Below are 17,915 nucleotides of genomic sequence, written 5' to 3' on the forward strand. Positions count from 1 at the left end.
TTTTAATGAAGAAATTCATTCGCTGAAGTGGAGTAAGCGTTTTAATGTACAAAACGCAGGAGTTTGTGCAAAAGGCAACCTAGATGCACATCTAAGGTTTTCATTAGACCGCCATTCTACGGTACCTAGTATTTTAAAACCTTTTACTCCTTAGTGGATTCGAAGAGTGTTCATTAGGTGCTCCTACATCACGTTCCATAAAAGGCCTTGTTGCAGGTTTACGTGGCGAAGAGACACAGGTTGGTGGATTGCATGGATTGCAACAAAATCAACATTTAAACGCGCGTGCAGATCATACTCCGGAAGCAGCTGGTGGTCCAACAAACCAAACAGTGGCACATAGAAGAAAGACTGAAAAAAAAAAGGAAAACGTAAATGAATGAAATGATAAAAAGCATGTGAAAGGTATACAAAATTGAGGCTGCTGACCATACACAAGCCATGTTTATTGTCGATGCGGGAAAAGGAAGAAATGGAAAACGCGATTTGTCGAGCTTGCGTAAAGCGGGGATATGTGCAGTCCGTTGCCTTCCAAAGTATAGGATTTTGATAAATTACGTCCCTAGAATTCCAACTAAGATATCAATATTTCTGCAATTGCGACTGGCTTTGTGTTATGCGCACCAGTAGGCATGCGGAGATATCAGGTTTCTTTATGCATTGATTGGACATCGATGTCATTATTCGAGTACACCGCTGTTGCAGTTAGCCTGGAATACATTTAAAATATTTCACGAAAACTTCATATTCATACTTTAAATCTTCATGAGATGCTGCATACGAAGGCTCAAAGCATTCGCATTAATTCCAAGTAATTGATTGCTCCACTTGTATCCTGAACCTGTCTTTCACTGAACGAGTTCTCGCCGCACACTTGGATAACTACAATGGCCGTGATTTATTTCGATCTCTAGAGAAGAGGAGGCTGTTTATGCACTATAGTCACAAATTCTTAAGTTGGGTAAGGAATGTTGTTTATCACGTATAATATTTGATGTCTGGCACTGAGGCTACGTGTAGCTGTCTATATAGTCGTCTACGGGCCCCTAGCTAGAAACAAGCTGCATTTCCTCGAACGCTCCGAAGGTAGTCTTCGCTACTAGAGTAGTTTCAGGCTTTCTTTTGCTTTTATGGGTAATGTGAATATTGATATGCTCTTATACTGTCCATGCATAAAGGCAAATAAATTAACTGATAATTTTCTTTGCATGTATGAACCTTATTACAAAAGTGGTTTGACTCACAGAACAATCTGCAATGCTACTGGAGATGTGCTTCAGCAACATCAATGCCCCCGGTTGGGTTTTGGGTTGTTTAAAGTAGAAATAAATCATCATTTATCAACGTTTTGCTGCATTCCAGCCAAGCGCTTTGAACATAAAGCACAAAAAAAAAAAAGGGTGAAGCTTTGACTGACCATGTTTTTGAAATGTTCCATTACCTCAACAGTAACCTCGAATTCCTGTCTGTTATATGCGAAAAAGATGCAACAGATCCTACGAGAGGTTTTTCGGCGAACTCATGTGCTGCTAATATGAACCTTTTCCAGTGAATGCGCATAAACACCATAATAAAAAATAAGAAAACCATAGATTAGAAAACATTTTCAAAATAATAAGTAGAAAGTATAAGATGGATGGTGCCTTTGTTAACAGCCGTGACGCGACAGAGTTTGCAGACTCCAAGTGGCATAGAAGCTTGTCTAACTCTCTGCCTAAAGAAGCCAATGCTCAGTACGACAAGGAGTTATTTGCAAAAATTAGGAGCGACCCCGAAAACATATGAGATATTCACTCCTGAAAATTGAACATGCTTTCAATAGCTATTTGTGCAGCGTGTCGCTTTCGTTAAACACGGCAAGCTTTTGTTGAAGATGGCCAAAACAAACTACCTATTGTACACATCAATAAATAAGGCTACAGATACTGGCATATACATTTCTTTTGATGGGGAAATAATAGCCGGAACCAATGCACAAAAATCCTTAGTTGTGGGGTTCACAGAAAACGTTTCCTGGAAAACTCAGGACGCCAAAAACCTTTTAGATAGAAAATAATATAAAATTCACACAGTTTTTCCATGCTCGTATCTATAAATCGGCTTTGCTGGTCTGCACTATCGCCTCTATATTTTCACGTTCTGTCACACAGGGACACGACAGCAGCAGACACCTCGGGTCAACGGCAACGGCACAGTGCAGCACAACAGAAGCGGAACCAGCCCGCACGTGAGTCACAACAGCAGCGTCGTCTTTTTCCAAGCAATATCGCGCTTCTTCTTCTTCGGGCGCTACACTGCCTCCCTTCCGAACGAAGCATCGTCTCGATGCTAAACGAAAAAAAAAACGAAAGCACCAGCAAAAACACGGTTAGTGTCTGCACGTGTTGTTGCGCGATAAAAGTGCAGCGGAGAAAACACTGAGGGGTTCCTCCAGGGTCACACGTAATACGGCGTAAGCCGAACAACATGAACAACTTCAGGACGTGAGGAAAAGCGTGACGATGGTCGGCTTCCGCTGGGGAAAGACCTCGTAGTGGAGGTCACCGATGCAACGAATAACCGTGCAGGGTCCAAAGTAGCGCTTCATAAGTTTTTCCGAAAGTCCTCGACGGTGAACCGGTGTCCGAACGCAGACCTTATCACCAGGTCGAAAATCAACGTCACGTCTCCGGAGGTTGTAGCGATGAGCGTCGGTACGTTGTTGGTGCTGGATGTTGAGTCGTGCCAGTTGTCGAGCCTCCTCCGCGCGCTCGCATACTAGTCGAGCATCATCGGCGACGCCGTAAGGCGGTTCGTGCGGCAGCATAGCGTCGAGCATTGTAGCGACCTTTCTGCCGTGCACCAGTTCGAAAGGTGACATACGTGTTGTCTCCAGAACTGCAGTATTGCAAGCGAACGTAACATAAAGGTCACACCTCGTCCCAGTTTCAATGGTCGGCGTCCACGTATACATGGCGATCATATCAGCCATCGTCTTGTTCAGCCTCTCCGTTAGCCCATTGGTTTGAGGATCCGGGGCCACCGAGCGATCGTCCCGATCGTGGACGAGGAAGTTTAGCGATGTTAATGATTTTATGGCATTATGATGGGCGTGTCTGGATGCTTGAAGAAGAAGAGGAAGAAGGAAGAATAGAACGGCTTGCTGGTACGATGTCTGATGCGTGGGTGATCCGCCTCCCTTGGAGCTGTCAACCATCCGTCACCAGAGTTCATGGGACCGATGGCTTGAGGTCACGTCGGGCAGCTTGGGCGGGGGTTGCGTGTTCGTGTCCATCGGTTTCTTCAGGTCATTCGGGTCTTTCGGGTCCTTCGGTTCTGATTGGTATGTCTGTTCTCCTTGTCTCCAGGTCCGGGCTGGGGGCTGGGCGGTGGCAGTTGTTCAGGTCTGGGCTTGAGGGCAGGGGTGAAGCTGCTCGGCGATGTCCCTGGGCCCTCGGTGATGGTCCCGGCTTGAAGATGGCGTCCATGCTCCAAGGCGAGAATGGGGATGCCGTACGCCGCACCTCCACCAAATGTTACGAAGCGGCAAGCCGATGAAGACAGGAGACAGAACATGACCGATGACGATGGTAGATGACGTTTAATGAATGTTCGCGGGCCTAGCGTGAGCGCTCCTGCCCGCGCCACTGCCCGCTTCTTCTTCCTTGTCGTCCGTAACAATATGCAGTAGTTCGACAGTGGCTGGTACAGCTTAGACGCAGGAGCTCTTGTAGAAGTTGCGTCAGAAATGCAGTACCCCGGTCAGTGATCAAAACTGCCGGTGCACTATGCCGCAAGACAATACACTCACCGAAAAATTTGGCTGCCTCCGCTGCCGTCGCAGACGGAACTGCGCGGGACTCCGCATAGCACGTTAGGTAGTCTGTCGCTATTATGATGTATTTGTTGCCGGACTGGGACGTAGGAAATGGGCCAAGAAAGTCCATTCCGATTGTGTGGAACGGGGCACTCGGCGGTTCGTTTGGCTGAAGAAGGCCTGCCGTACGTGTAGGTGGCGTCTTCCGCCGTTGACACTCGCGACAAGTTCTTGTGTACCGACGGACATACTTAGCAAGTTCGGGCCAGTAATACTTTTCCCGAATCCGTGAAAGTGTTCGGCTGTAACCAAGGTGACCAGCCAGTGTAGGATCATCATGGCAAGCTTCCGTGATCTCGCTACGCAGATTTTCCGGCACAACAAGAAGCCACGATTTCTGGCTGCTGTCGAAGTTCTTTTTGTATAGGACGCCGTTCCGAATTCTAAATGTGGGTAAGACACGCAGGAAAACACGAGGTACCATATCGTCGTCTCTTTCAAGATGCGCCATTAGTTGGCCAAGCTCTGGATCATGTCTTTGTCGAACCGCCATATCTGTCGTCCCTGTGTCTCAGGACCTGACAATATATTGCTATTGTATATTACTGTTATGCTTTAATGCGAAAATATTTCTTGCCTCATGAAAGGCATGCACAGTTTTATGCTTGAAAAAACAAAATGAGAAAAATAGGTGAATATATGGCCCACGGCATGACTATAATATTTATTCTCCCGTTACTCAGTCAAATGCGCAAGCCGCTAATCTATGCCGTTTGTTTTGAACATATGTTATTTGTCCCACTAAAATGTGCTCTATCTACTGACGTATTTGTGAACGTTTCAGCAAACACTGGAAAACAAACCTCAAAAATAAGTAACGGAGCTCTACACCGGAGGTAAATCAGAATCTTTCACCAAGTGAAATTGCCAGTGCTGTTCAGTCTGTCTATGGATACACATCTTTCACCTGAACCGGCGGCCACGGCTGAAAAATGATTTCATAGCAATTCTATGTGATCGAAAGAACTGAATCACCGGGCTGATTTGCCATTTTGGTTTTCCATTAGATAAGTTGTGTAATTACAAAACAGAAAACGTAGGAGATATATCGAAATATTTCAGGACGGTGAGGCATCGATTGGAATGTGAAGTACACAAAGCTTTTTTTATAAAGCTTGTGCACCGGAAAATAGAATTTTCTCCTTAATTGTTAAAGTAAGTTTGAATTGTTTCTGGAGTCTCGCAGAGTTGCTATTTCACATACGACTGTAAAATGCTCTTTTTCTGAGGTCTTCACAGGGACTGCTCCCGTATGCGACTCTTGAAAAAAGAAAGTAAGGGCGCTGTATCGTGGCAATCCAATATACATAGAGCGATAAAGAGGACGAGGGAAAACGCTTTCGAGAGCGAGAGTTAAAACAAATTATTAAAACCTGTCTTCACCAGGAATTGAACCTCCATCCTTTAGATCCCCAGCCAAGCGCTTTACCAATTGCGCCACGCCTCGCTTTTTTTTTTCTGACATGGTATTTATTATACAAAAAGGGTTATGTACACAGACTATTTACAATTCATTCAGCCATTGCTGAGATGCACAACAGAATACAACTTTTTAAAAGGCAGGCAAAAATAAGCACCGTGTCACCAGCGGAAACCAATCAGGTTGACAGTCATTTTCATCATAAGTGTCCTTCAGTTTCAGCGTCATTCTGCGAAAATGGAGTCTAGGGGGAACAACAGGTTCAGCGTTGCGATCCGACATGCGTGTCTTCCACAAGCTATGAAGTCCAATAAGGAAAAACATGTCATATATTTCGTAATCACATTGTGTAACAGCAAGATACCGCACACTGTACGAATTTAGAATAAAGTCTTTCTTTGGAGTTCTTTGCAGCACATCCCAAAAAAGAATTGAGTCTTTGAAATTAATGAAACAGTGCTCAATAGTTTCGGGCACATCACACAGACGGCAGTTTACAGAAGATACAAAAATATTTTTTCTATGGAGCCATGTGTTAACAGGTAGAGCTTCGGTGTGTAATTTAAAGAAAAATGTTTTCGTGCAAGGAGAAATCTGCATTTTGCGCACCCTTTCTAACACATCATGACCTTTAAAGCCAAAGTATAAAGAACGATACAGTGGGGGCGGAAAAAGCATTGCTACCAAATCCTTGTATAGTATCTTGCGCGAAACAAAATATAAGTACTCATTCGAGAATCGTACTGTCAAAAACCTTACCGAAGCATAAACTTCCTGCATAAATCCTAGTAACTGCGGGCGATCAGTAAAATCTGAAGAAACCACTAAGTCGGGAAGCAGATTCATGAAATTAACTTGTAGGAATGCTCTAATAATCGGATGTGAACAATCACGAAAAAAGAAGAAACGGGCAACTAACTGCCTTACATACAGATGCACTAAGCCGATCCCCCCTGCACAAACAGGTCTGAATAGGTTATCACGCCGAATCGGTTCAAAATTGGATGACCAAATAAACGTCGCAAATATTCGGTGAAAGCGCTGGATGTAATGCCTAGCACAGTGGAGGACCTGAAGCACATAATAAAGTTTTGTCGCCAAAAATATGTTGCAGGCCTGAGCCCGACCGAATATAATATTGAAAGCCGATAGGGGACAAATGTATTAGCATAACGCTGGACTACTGGAACGCGCTCTTTCCAGTAATTTGGACTTGACTTAAATGCATGCAGTGGAATGCCTAGATATTTAGGTGGCACACATGACCATTCAATTCCTGCATATAGGGGTGGTGTTGAGCCCCACGAACCAAACCAAAGGCCGGAACTCTTGGAGTGATTCATCTGAGCACCAGAAACAACGCCAAATTCTTCTATGCTGAATATAACTTTTTCTATGCTTGGTTTGTCAGTGCAGAAAAACGCAAGATCATCCGCATATGTAAGAACTTTAATCTCATTTCCAAGGAGAGGGAAGCCATGGATAGTACTGTTATGTAAAACGCTCTGACAAAGTGGTTCCAAGTAAAGAGCAAAAAGCAGTGAAGACATCGGACAGCCTTGCTTCACAGAAGAGTTGATTGGTATGGGGTTTGATAGGTGGCCATTTACAATTAGGCGAGTCGAACAATTTCTATAGCAAAGTTGCACCCCCTTCAGTACTACAGAACCAACGTTCGCTCGTTCCAGAAGAGAAAACAGGAAAGAATGACGAACTCGATCAAATGCTTTTGCGAGGTCAACCTGAAGTAAAGCAACCTGATCGCGAGAGCAGGAGCATGATTCTAGGACTGTGCGCGCAATATGTACATTACTTTGTATGGCTCGGCCCCTCAAGCCGCACGTCTGGTGAGGGCCAATGAGAACCGACATTGCGAACTGTAGGCGATTTGATAAAATTTTGGCGAAAATCTTGTAATCCACATTTGCCAGTGTAATTGGTCTATAGCCTTCTACTGACCGTAATTTTTCTTCATCAGTACTCTTTGGAATTAGGACTGTGTGGCATTTTGTAAAAGTCTCGGGAAGGGCTTCTAGATCAAAACTTATCGCGAAGACATCTAGCAGGATAGGAACAAGAACAGTTTTAAAAACTTTGTAAAATTCAGAGAAAATGCCATCAGGACCAGGCGTTTTTGAGAGAGGTAATTGATCAATTGCCACTTCTACCTCTTGCTGCGTGAAAGAGCTACTAATTACAGAACAATCATCTTCTGATAAAGGGCTCACCAGGGATGTGAAACGCGAGATGTTAGAATTTCTTACAGGAGGAGTGGCACTAAACAACATTGAGTAATAATCCACGAATGAGGACGTAACCTCATTCGTACTCGTAACCAATGTGCCATTACGCATAATTCCCGAAATCAGCTTTGCAGTCGCATGATGACGTTCATCAAGCAAAGCTTGCCGCGTCGGCCGTTCGCAGTGCAAAGCACGCTTGACACGAGATCGGATTAAGGCACCCCTGTATCGTTCCGCATCATGCCTTTGTAACTGACTTTTGACACTAGCAATTTCGTCCGTATATGATCCTGGGGATTCACAATCTAGCTCATACAGGTTACACAAGGTTTTGTTAAGTGTCTCCTCCTGATGTTTTCTGTAGAAAGATTTAATTGAGCCAAGTTCAATTGCTATCGCACGTACTTCCTGCTTGAACATTTCCCAAGCGGCGAACAATGGTAGATTTCTGGAAAAACATGATTGGAGCTGTGAGCGCACACGAATGATAAATTCTTGATCGTTTACCAGCGATGAGTTTAACTTCCAAAGTTCCCACTGCGGCCTAAACTTTGAATGGTCATTGCCGCCGAGCCGGGCTACTACCATGCTATGATCGGAAAATGAAACCGGTATAGTTTCGCAAACAAGCCAGCGGGAAACTAATGTACAAGATGCATAGATCCGGTCTAGACGAGCGTGAGAACGCCCCTGAATGTGGGTGAATGATCTAAAAGCACGGCAGGATGCCCCTGTATCAACCAGTCCCGCATCTTCTGTAACACGGAACAAAAGTTCCCCACTCCTGTCACTGCGTGCGTCTGGACTAGAACGATCTATGGGGTTGCAAACACAGTTGAAGTCACCCATTAGCACAAGATGTCGGTCACAGTCAAGTAAGCTGGCTATGTGTTCAAAAAAACTTATGCGCTGTGTCACAGTGTTAAAAGCATAAACATTAATTATCCGCCATGGCTTCCTAAAGAGTAGAAGATCGCAACATATCAACCGACCCTCGGCGTCGATATTATAAGTTAGGCCAGTACAAGGCAGCGTCTTTCGCAGAAACAGAAAACAACCTGCCGACAAGCCCACAGCATGCGCAACAATGACATTAAAACCTGACAAAAAGGGCTGTAACGCCCTCTCGGTTTCCTCCTCTCTCTCTATCTTCGTCTCTTGGACTGCCACAATATCTAGACGCCTGCTGTGCAAAAGTCGGCGAAGTTGCATCTGTCTCTGGCGAGACCTAAGACCCCGTACATTGAGAGTTGCAAGCACTATCTCTTCAGAGACCGCCATGGTGACAGCACATAGTTTTGTTTACAATTCCATTTGCCTCTCGGAAGACGGCGAAGCCGCCTCCGAACCACCGCCAGGCCTCCTCGACCGCGAACGCCGGCACTTCCCTTTGTGCTTCGACGCTCGACCGCGACGACGATGCTTGTTGCCAGCTTGATCGTCCTCCTCACTGGACTCGGAGGCACATGATGCACGGCGTTTAAAGACCGGCTAGTCGGCAGCCGCGAGCCCGTCAGCCACAGGAACTTGGCTCTAGCTGGTCTGGACATTGTTGCACAGCAACAGCCACAGGGGTCACAATATCCGCGGTGACATCCGCTGGGTGTTCGGGAACGATTGGTGGATCGTCTGCGGTTGGCTCCTTGCCCGAAGCTTGACACGACATCTCGTCCAAGGCCTGAGACGCTGAGTTGTTCTCATTGCCCTCGGACGCATGAGCAGTATTTTGTTCCTCAGTATTCTGTGGAGTAGCACTTGAGGACTCGGCCACAACGCTGACAGGAAGGTCGCCAGACGCATCAATTATCTCAGACGCGTCCATGATGTGCTCCCGTAATGCTTCGTCAGGAGGCCGTACTCGGTGCCGAAGCTTGTCCGCGTATGTAACCACACACTCCTCTGCTGTGTGGCCGAAACGCCGGCAATCTTCGCAACGCGGCGTACGGCAGTGCCGACGAATGTGTCCTACACGGTTGCAGCGGAGACAGAGAGGTGGTCGGCCAGGTATCAGAACGAGGCTCTGCACTCTACACACAGTTAGCTGATGTGGAACGTCACCAACGCTAACCCCTTCGGCAAGAGTCAAAGTCATATCCCGGCTGAGTGTCTTCATCTGTTTTATGTCGGCAACTTTCCAGTTTTCCCTCGAAGTCGAGGTAAGTTTGCCATAACCTTGTAGAGCCTCACGTATAAAGGAGTCGTCCACGCGTTCAGGGAGCCAGAGAAGTTTCGCCTTTATCTCCTTCGGTTCTGGATCCACAACAACACAGCGACGGTTCTTAACTAATAAATCTCCACATGAGACTAGTTTTGCTTTAGAGTGTGCCGATTTACATGTAACCATCCAGACATGCGACATTTGAAATTGTCCGATAGAGCTTATTTCTTCCAAATCCACCACGTTCCGAAGGGCGTCTCTGAAGTCTTGGGCACGGTAGGGGCGACCGGCGAGGTCAGCATGTAGAAAAACAGAATCGACGACAAGCTTACCAGTTGGGAAACGGGGAAGGACAACACGGTAATCATTACTGCTGGCATTAACCTGAGCAGTACCTCGGCCTGAGGCCGATTGAACCTTTGTAGCGGAGAGCATCGTGAAACGCTGCCCGCGCCGCTACCGCGCGCCACCACTCTCCCGCCACGCCTCGCTTTTCTTTTTCTACATAGTATTTACTACATGTGGTTCTGTATAGAAAGGGTTATCTACACAGATATATATACAAAGCACTCAGCCATTGCTGAGCTGCGCACAGAAAACAGATGTAAAAGTCAGGCAAAGATAAACACCGTGTCAACAGCGGAAACCAGTCAGGTTGAAAGTAATTTTTTTTTTCAGAAATATCCTTAAGTTGCAGCATCTTTCTGCTAAAGTGAAGTCTAGGTGGAACAACAGGCTCAGTGTTGTGATCCAACATGCGTGTCTTCCACAAGCTATGAAGTCCAATAAGGAAAAACATGTCATATATTTCGTAATCACATTGTGTAACAGCAAGATACCGCACACTGTACGAATTTAGAACAAAGTCTTTCTTTAGAGTTGTTTGAAGTACGTCCCAAAAGAGAATTGCGTCTTTGCAATTAATGAAACAGTGTTCAATTGTTTCAGGCACATCATACAGACGGCAGTTTACAGAAGATACAAAAATATTTTTCCTATGGAGTCATGTGTTAGCAGGTAGAGATTCCGTGTGTAATTTAAAGAAACGTGATTTCGTGCAAGGAGATATCTGCATTTTGCGCAACTTCTTTAGCATATCATGACCCATAAGACCAAAACAACGACACAGTGGCGGCGGAAAAAGCATTGCTATCATTTCCTTGTACTAGACTCTTGAGCGAAACAGAAAATAAGCACTCCTTCGAGAACCATTCTGTCAAAAACCGCACCAAAGCATAAAGTTCCTGCATAAATCCTAGTAAATGTGGGCGGTCAGTAAAATCTTAAAAAATCACTGAGTTGGGAAGCCAATTCACGAAATTATATTGCAGGAATGCTGTAATAATTGGATGTGAACAGTCACGAAAAAAGAAGAAACGAGAAACTAACTGCCTCACATACAGGTGCACTAAGCCGAGCCCCCCTGCACAAATAGGTCTGAATAGGTTATCACGTTAAATCGGTTCAAAATTTGGAGACCAAATAAACGTCGATAATATTCGATGAAAGCGCTGGATGTAAAGTCTAGCACAGTGGAGGTAACACATTTTTGTCACCAGAAACATGTTGCAGGCCTGAGCCTGACCGAAGATTGAAAGCCGATAGGGAACAAATGTTTTAGCATAACGCTGGACGACTGGAACTCGCTCTTTCCAGTAATTTGCACTTGACGTAATTTCATGCAGTGAAACGCTCAGATATTTAGGGGGCACATATAACCATTTCCCTCCTGCTTATAAGGGCGGTGTTGAACCCCACGAGCCAAACCAAAGGCCAGAACACTTGGAGTGATTCATCTGAGCACCAGAAACAATGCCAAATTGTTCTATGCTGGATATAACTTTTTCTATTCTTGATTTGTCAGTGCAGAGAAACGCAAGATCATCCGCACGTGTAAGCACTTTAACCTCATTTCCAAGGAAAGGGAAGCCATAGATACTCAGTTCAGTTCAGGCGTTCAGTCGTGTCCGACTCTTCGTGACCCTATGGACCATGTCACGCCACGCTTTCCGGTCTCTCACTATCTTCTTAACATCACATAGCTTCATCTGCAATGCCTCGAGAATGCCATCTAACCATCGCGTTCGCTGCCTACCCCTTCTCCGGCGACCCTCAACCTTTCCCAACATCAAATCTTTCTCCAGTGACTCCTCTCTTCTCATCAGATGACCAAAGTAGCTGAGCTTTAATTTTAGAATTTGACCCTCCAATGAGCAGTCAGGGTTTATGGTCGACAATATCGACTGATTTGATCTTCTGGCAGTCCAAGGAACTCTTAAGAGTCTTCGCCAGCACCACAATTCAAACGCGTCAATTCTTCGGCGGTCAGCCTTTTTCACAGTCCAACTCTCGCATCCATACATCACAACTGGAAAGACCATAGCACGGGTTATACGGATCTTGGTTGGTAGACTAATGTCTCTGCTCTTTACTAGGCGGTCAAGGCTAACCATTGCTCTCTTTCCCAGAAGCAGGCGTCTCCTAATTTCATGGCTGCAGTCTCCTTCCGAGGTAATCTTGGCGCCCAAGAACAGAAAATCTGTCACAGCTTCCACTTCTTGTCCATTGATGCTCCAGGACTTGATAGGGCAAGACGCCATGATCTTCGTCTTTTTAATGTTCAGTTTAAGCCCAAACTTCTCACTCTCTTCTTGTACGCGCATCACAAGTCTCTTGAGTTCCACTTCACTTTCTGCCATTAAAGTGGTATCATCCGCATATCTAAGGTTGTTGATACGTTTTCCAGCAATCTTCACTCCAGCTGAAGACTCGTCCAGACCGGCCTTCCTCATGATGCACTCTGCATATAGGATACTACTACTACTATTACGTAAAACACTCAGATAAAGTGGCTCCAAGTAAAGAGTGAAAAGCAGCGGAGACATCGGACAGGCTTGCTTCACAGAAGAGTTGATTGGTACGTGGCTTGATAGGGGGCCATTTACAATGCGGCGAGTCGAACAATTCCTATAGCAAAGTTGCACCCCCTTCAGTACTATAGAATCAACATTCGCTCGCTCCATTAGAGAAAAAGGCAATGAATAAAGAACTCGATGAAATGCTTCTGCGAGGTCGACCTAAGTAAAGCAACCTGATCATGAGAGCAGGAGCACTATTCGAGGATTGTGCGCGCAAGGTGTATATTACTTTGAACGGCCCCTCAATCCGCACGTCTGGTGAGGGTCAATGAGAAACGACATTGCGAACTGTAGGCAATTTGATAAACTTTTGGCGAACATCTTGTAATCCACATTTGCAAATGTGATTGGTTATAGCCTTACACTGAGCGTGATTTTCCTTCACCGGTACTCTCTGGAATGAAGACTGTGTGACATTTTGTAAAAAACTAGGAAATGGTTTCTGCATCAAAAATAATCACGAACACATCTAGAAGGATACGAGCAAGAACAGTTCTAAAAGATTTGTAAAATTCAGAGGAAATGTTATCAGAACCAGGCGTTTTTGAGAAAAATGAGTGATCAATTGCCACTTCTACCTCCTGCTGCGTGAGAGCTACTAATTACAGAACGATCATCTTCTGATAAAAAGGTCACCAGGGATGTGAAACGCGAGATGTCAGAATTTCTCACAGGAGGAGTGGCACTAAACAACATCGAGTAATAATCCACAAATACGGACGTAACCTCATTCGTACTCGTAACCAATGTGCCATTATGCATTAATCCAAGAATAAGCTTTGCAGTCGCATGATGACGTTCATTAAGCAAAGCTTGCCGCGTCGGGCGTTCGCAGTGCAATGCACGCTTCACACGAGATCGAATTAGGCACCCCTGTATTTATCCGCATCATGCCTTTGTAATTCACTTTTGATACTAGCAATTTCGTTCGTATATAAACCAGGGGATTCACATTCTAGTTTATACTGGTTGCACAAGCTTTTGTTAAGTGCGTGATTCTGATGTTTCTTACAGAAAGATTTAATTGAGACAAGTTCAATTGCTATCGCACGTACTTCCTGCTTGAACATTTCCCAAGCGGCAAATAAGGGTAGACTTTCGGAAAAACATGATTGGAGCTGTTAGCGTACAAGAATAATAAATTTTTGGTCATTTATCAGCGATGAGTTTAACTTCCAAAGTTCTCACTGCGGCCTAAACTTTGAATGGTCATTGTCGCCGAGCCGGGCCACCACCATGCAATGGTCAGAAAACGAAACCGGTATTGTTTCACATACAAACCCGAGGGAAACTAATGCACAACATGCATAAATCCGGTCTAGATGATCGTGACAATGCCCCAGAAAGTGGATGCATGATCTAGGAGCATGGCAGGACATTCCTGTAGCAACTAGTCCTGCATCTTCTGTAACATACCACAGAAGCTCACCCCTCCTGTCACTGCGTGCTTATGGTCTAGAACGATCTTTGGGGTTGCAAATGCAGTTGAAGTCGCCCATTAGCACAATATGTCGGTCACAGTTCAGTAAGCTGGCTATGCGTTTAAAGAAACTTATGCACTGAGCCACAGTATTAAAAGACTAAATGTTAATTATCCGCCATGGCTTCCTAAAGAGTAGAATATCGAAACATACCAACCGGCCCTCGGCGTCGATGTTATAAGTTAGGCCAGAACAAGGCAGCGCCTTTCGCAGAAGCAGAAAACAACCTGTCGACAAGCCCACAGCATGCGCGACAATGACACTAAATCTGCCAAGAAGGGCTGTAGCGCCCTCTCGATCTCCTCATCTCCTCCTCGCTCTCTATCTTCGTCTTTTGGACTGCCACAATATCTAGACGCTTGCTGTGCAAAAGTCCGCGAAGTTGCATCTGTCGCTGGCGAGACCTGAGACCCCGTATATTGAGGGTTGCAAACACCATCTTTTCAGAAACCGCCATAATGAAAGCACATAGTTTTGCCTACAATTCCATTTGCCTGTCGGAAGACGGTGAAGCTGCCTCCGAACCAGTGCCAGGCCTCCTCGACTGCGAACGCCGGTACTTTCATTTGGGCTTCGATGCTCGACCGTGGCGGCGATGCTTGTTGCCAGCTTGATCGTCCTCCTCGCTGGATTCGAAGGCGCATGAGGCACGGAGTTTTAAGACTGGCTCATCGGCAGCAGTGAGCCCTTCAGCCACAGGAACCGGGCACTGGTCTGGACATTGCTGCACAGCAACGCTACAGGGGTCAAACTATCCGCGGAGGCACTCGCTGGGTGTTCGCGAAAGAGTGGTGGCTCGTCGGCGGTTGGCTCTCTGTCAGAAGCTTGACACGACACCTCGTCCAAGGCCTAAAACGCTGCGTTGTTCACATTACCCTCAGACGTATTAGCAGTATTTTTTTAGGAGGGTTACGTAAGGACTCAGCCACAACGGTGGCAGGAAGGTCGCGAGATGCATCAATTATATCAGAGGCATCCATGATGTGCTCCCGTAATGCGTCGCCAGGAAGCCGGACTCGATGCCGAAGCTTGTACGCGTATGAAACCACACTCTCCTCCACTGTGTGTCGGGACCTCCTCTCAACTGTGGGCGATTGTAACACCCACAGTCGAATCTGGGAGTACCGCCGTGAAGAGAAACGGGGACGCAAGTTGGCGGAGCTTGCGTCTACGTTGGGCCTCACTCTTCACACAGACCCCGTCCACCCAACACGTATAGGTAACTCCGTGACTCGGGATACGTGTCCGGATTTAACCTTTACCCGTAACATTCAGTATGCTGACTGGGTCAACACTGAGGAAACCCTCGGTAGCGACCACTGTATACTAAACACTACGATTCGGACCAGACCATTAGCAAAACCTACAACACAGGCTCGATTCCCAGACTGGTCTAAATTTAGGAAAAATTACGACACAGCTACATTTATACTCGAGCAAGGCTACCAGTCATGGTCCGAACAATTGGTTTCTAGCCTTCGCTCCACCGAAACCAAAATTCAGCTTTCCGAGGCGGTATCAGACGTGAATATATCCACCTCCTCCACCTCTGGGAAGCGCGGCATTGCCTTGTCTGCCGGTGGCGCCGACAAAAGCATAACCGTAAACTTAAGGCTCGAATTTGAGCTCACCCAGCAGGCGGCCGAGTATGCGGCCCAGCTCGCAGACGCCAGCCGGGTGGATCGTTGCAACACGGCGGCGCGGGAGATGTCCAGCAGGAACACCTGGCGGCTCTTCCGCGCTCTTATCGACCTAACGCAGACACACACAGAAACTCAGAAACATCTACAACGTGCCATACACAGCTTTCAGGGCAACACAACTCAGCTAGCGCACAAGTTGCGGGACCAATTCCTGTGCACTACCCAGGACCCCTGCGGACCGGCGCACTCTTATGCAGGTTCGGAGAACGCTGAGCTAGATCAGCCGTTCTAGCTCCACGATCTACGGGCGGCCCTGGCGAAAATGAAATGTGGCACAGCCCCGGGTCGGGACAAAATTACAGTCAAGTTACTAGATAACTTACCCGACCCGGCCTACCAGTCCTTATTGCAGTACATCAATTCAATTTGGCTTGGGGACGCGCCACTGCCCATCGTTTGGAAGGCTACTCTGCTCAATTTCATCCCAAAAGCTGGCAAGGCTATCGACACGGACAACCTTCGCCCCATCTCTCTAACCTCGTGTGTGGGCAAACTAATGCAGACGATGGTGCGTGACAGGTTGTCCGAGTTCATGGAAAATCAACACATATTCGCAGACTCCATGTTCGGATTTCGCCCGTACAGGTCCGTACAGGATGTTTTGCTACAACGTAATCGGGACGTTCTTGACCCGGTCGAATGCCCTCACAACGACAGGGTCATACTCGCCTTAGACTTGAAAGGAGCATTCGACAACGTTACTCATGAGATAATACTCATCTTTCACAAACCGGTTGCGGACGCAACACGTTCAGATACATTCGGCAATTTTTGACAGATCGCCAATCCTACATTAAAATCCAGGACACCGAATATGGCCCGTTCCAACTTGGAACCAGAGGAACACCACATGGTGCAGTGCTGTCTCCTCTCTTATTAAATCTGGCTATGATGCACCTGCCGGCCCAGTTGAGTGCTGTCACTGGTGTGCAGCATGCGCTGTATACCGATGACATCACCCTGTGGGCCACGCAAGGTTCTCTTGGAGATATTGAGGCCAACCTGCAGCAAGCGGCAACCATAGTGGACCGTTATGCTCGCCGCTGCGGCCTTCATTGTTCCCCTCAAAAATCTGAATTTGTACACATACGCCCCTCACCAAAGTGTAGGGCCAAAATTGAGCTTTTTTTTAGAGGCAGGATCAATTCCTGAATGAACAGAAGTCCGGGCACTGGGGCGTTTCATTCATCAACATAGACGGTCGGACACACTATCTTGGCGAAACTCCGTAAGGTGGGGGGACAAGGTGGGCCGCATGGTCCACCGGGTTTCTAACAAACGTGGGGGGTTGCGGTGCAAAGACGCCTTGCGGCTGGCGCATGCATTCGTGACCAGTCGAATCTTGTATTCGACTCCTTACCTCCACCTTCGGAAACAAGATGAGGATGCACTCGAAGTCGTCCTGCGCAAAATTTTTAAGAGAGCCCTCGATCTCTCCGTGAACATCTCCAACCAGCGTCTACTGGGCCTGGGTATGATGAATACGTTCCGGGAGATCCAAGAGGCTCACTTAACCAACCAATACGGGTCGCCGCCTACTTGCCCGGCTACACATCTAACATACCGCCCTTATGGAAGATCGTGTACGCCTCCCTTTCGAGTGGAGATGCGCCCTCCACGTACGCCCTCTTCCTAAAAACATGACACGTGAAGACAACAATGGCCGGCACCTGGCGCGGGTGGAAACCCTGGGCCGCAATTATGGGTCGAAACCCGGCATTTACTACGTGGACGCCTCCGCCCCCCACCATGGGGTATGGTACACGGCCGCAGTGGTCCACCAGTCCAAAACTGTTAACGGCTTAAATTTCGCGCCCGTGACATAACCCACGCGGAGGAGGTCGCCATTGCGCTGGCAGCTACTCCCACTGATTCTAAAACAATTATCTCCGACTTGCGAGGGGCCTGTCGGAACGTCGAGCAAGGCTGGGCGCCATACTTAGCCTACCGACTACCTCAAAATTGCACCTATACCGGGGACCCCGCTTACCGGAAAATAGTATGGGCTCCTGCTCATATGGGTCTCGAGGGGAATAGGCAGCCGACGTCGCCGCCCGCGCGCTCTCTTTCCGGGCTTCCCATCTCAACCCCCTAGATCAGGATCTCGAATTCGAACCCGCGTATTCTTTTAAAGAC

General features: G+C 46.9%; 1 protein-coding gene and 1 pseudogene across 1 annotated transcript; both read right to left on the reverse strand.

Annotated features, from left to right (window-relative positions):
* Positions 1–5,408: 5,408 nt before the first annotated feature.
* On the reverse strand, positions 5,409–6,826 carry LOC146178225 (uncharacterized; annotated as a pseudogene).
* A 2,206-nt stretch (positions 6,827–9,032) lies between these two features.
* LOC146178226 (uncharacterized) lies at positions 9,033–10,112 on the reverse strand. Its single transcript, XM_084579655.1, has 2 exons — positions 9,179–10,112; positions 9,033–9,061 (listed from the first exon to the last, which is right to left on the reverse strand). Exons 1-2 carry the CDS (start codon positions 10,110–10,112, stop codon positions 9,033–9,035), a joined length of 963 nt encoding a protein of 320 aa, XP_084435781.1.
* Positions 10,113–17,915: the final 7,803 nt, after the last annotated feature.

The sequence above is a fragment of the Amblyomma maculatum genome, chromosome 9 (assembly GCF_055883805.1).
Source record: "Amblyomma maculatum isolate TAMU_Amacu chromosome 9, ASM5588380v1, whole genome shotgun sequence".
NCBI classification, from domain to species: Eukaryota; Metazoa; Arthropoda; class Arachnida; order Ixodida; family Ixodidae; genus Amblyomma; species Amblyomma maculatum.

What these genes read in the sequence shown, in the direction of transcription:
- LOC146178226 (XM_084579655.1), bottom strand. Translation starts at nt 10,112, where the DNA reads ATGCTCTCCGCTACAAAGGTTCAATCGGCCTCAGGCCGAGGTACTGCT. An exon ending in GGCCTTGGACGAGATGTCGT is followed by an intron (nt 9,062 to 9,178) that starts GTCAAGCTTCGG and finishes AACAATGTCCAG; the next exon opens with ACCAGCTAGAGCCAAGTTCC.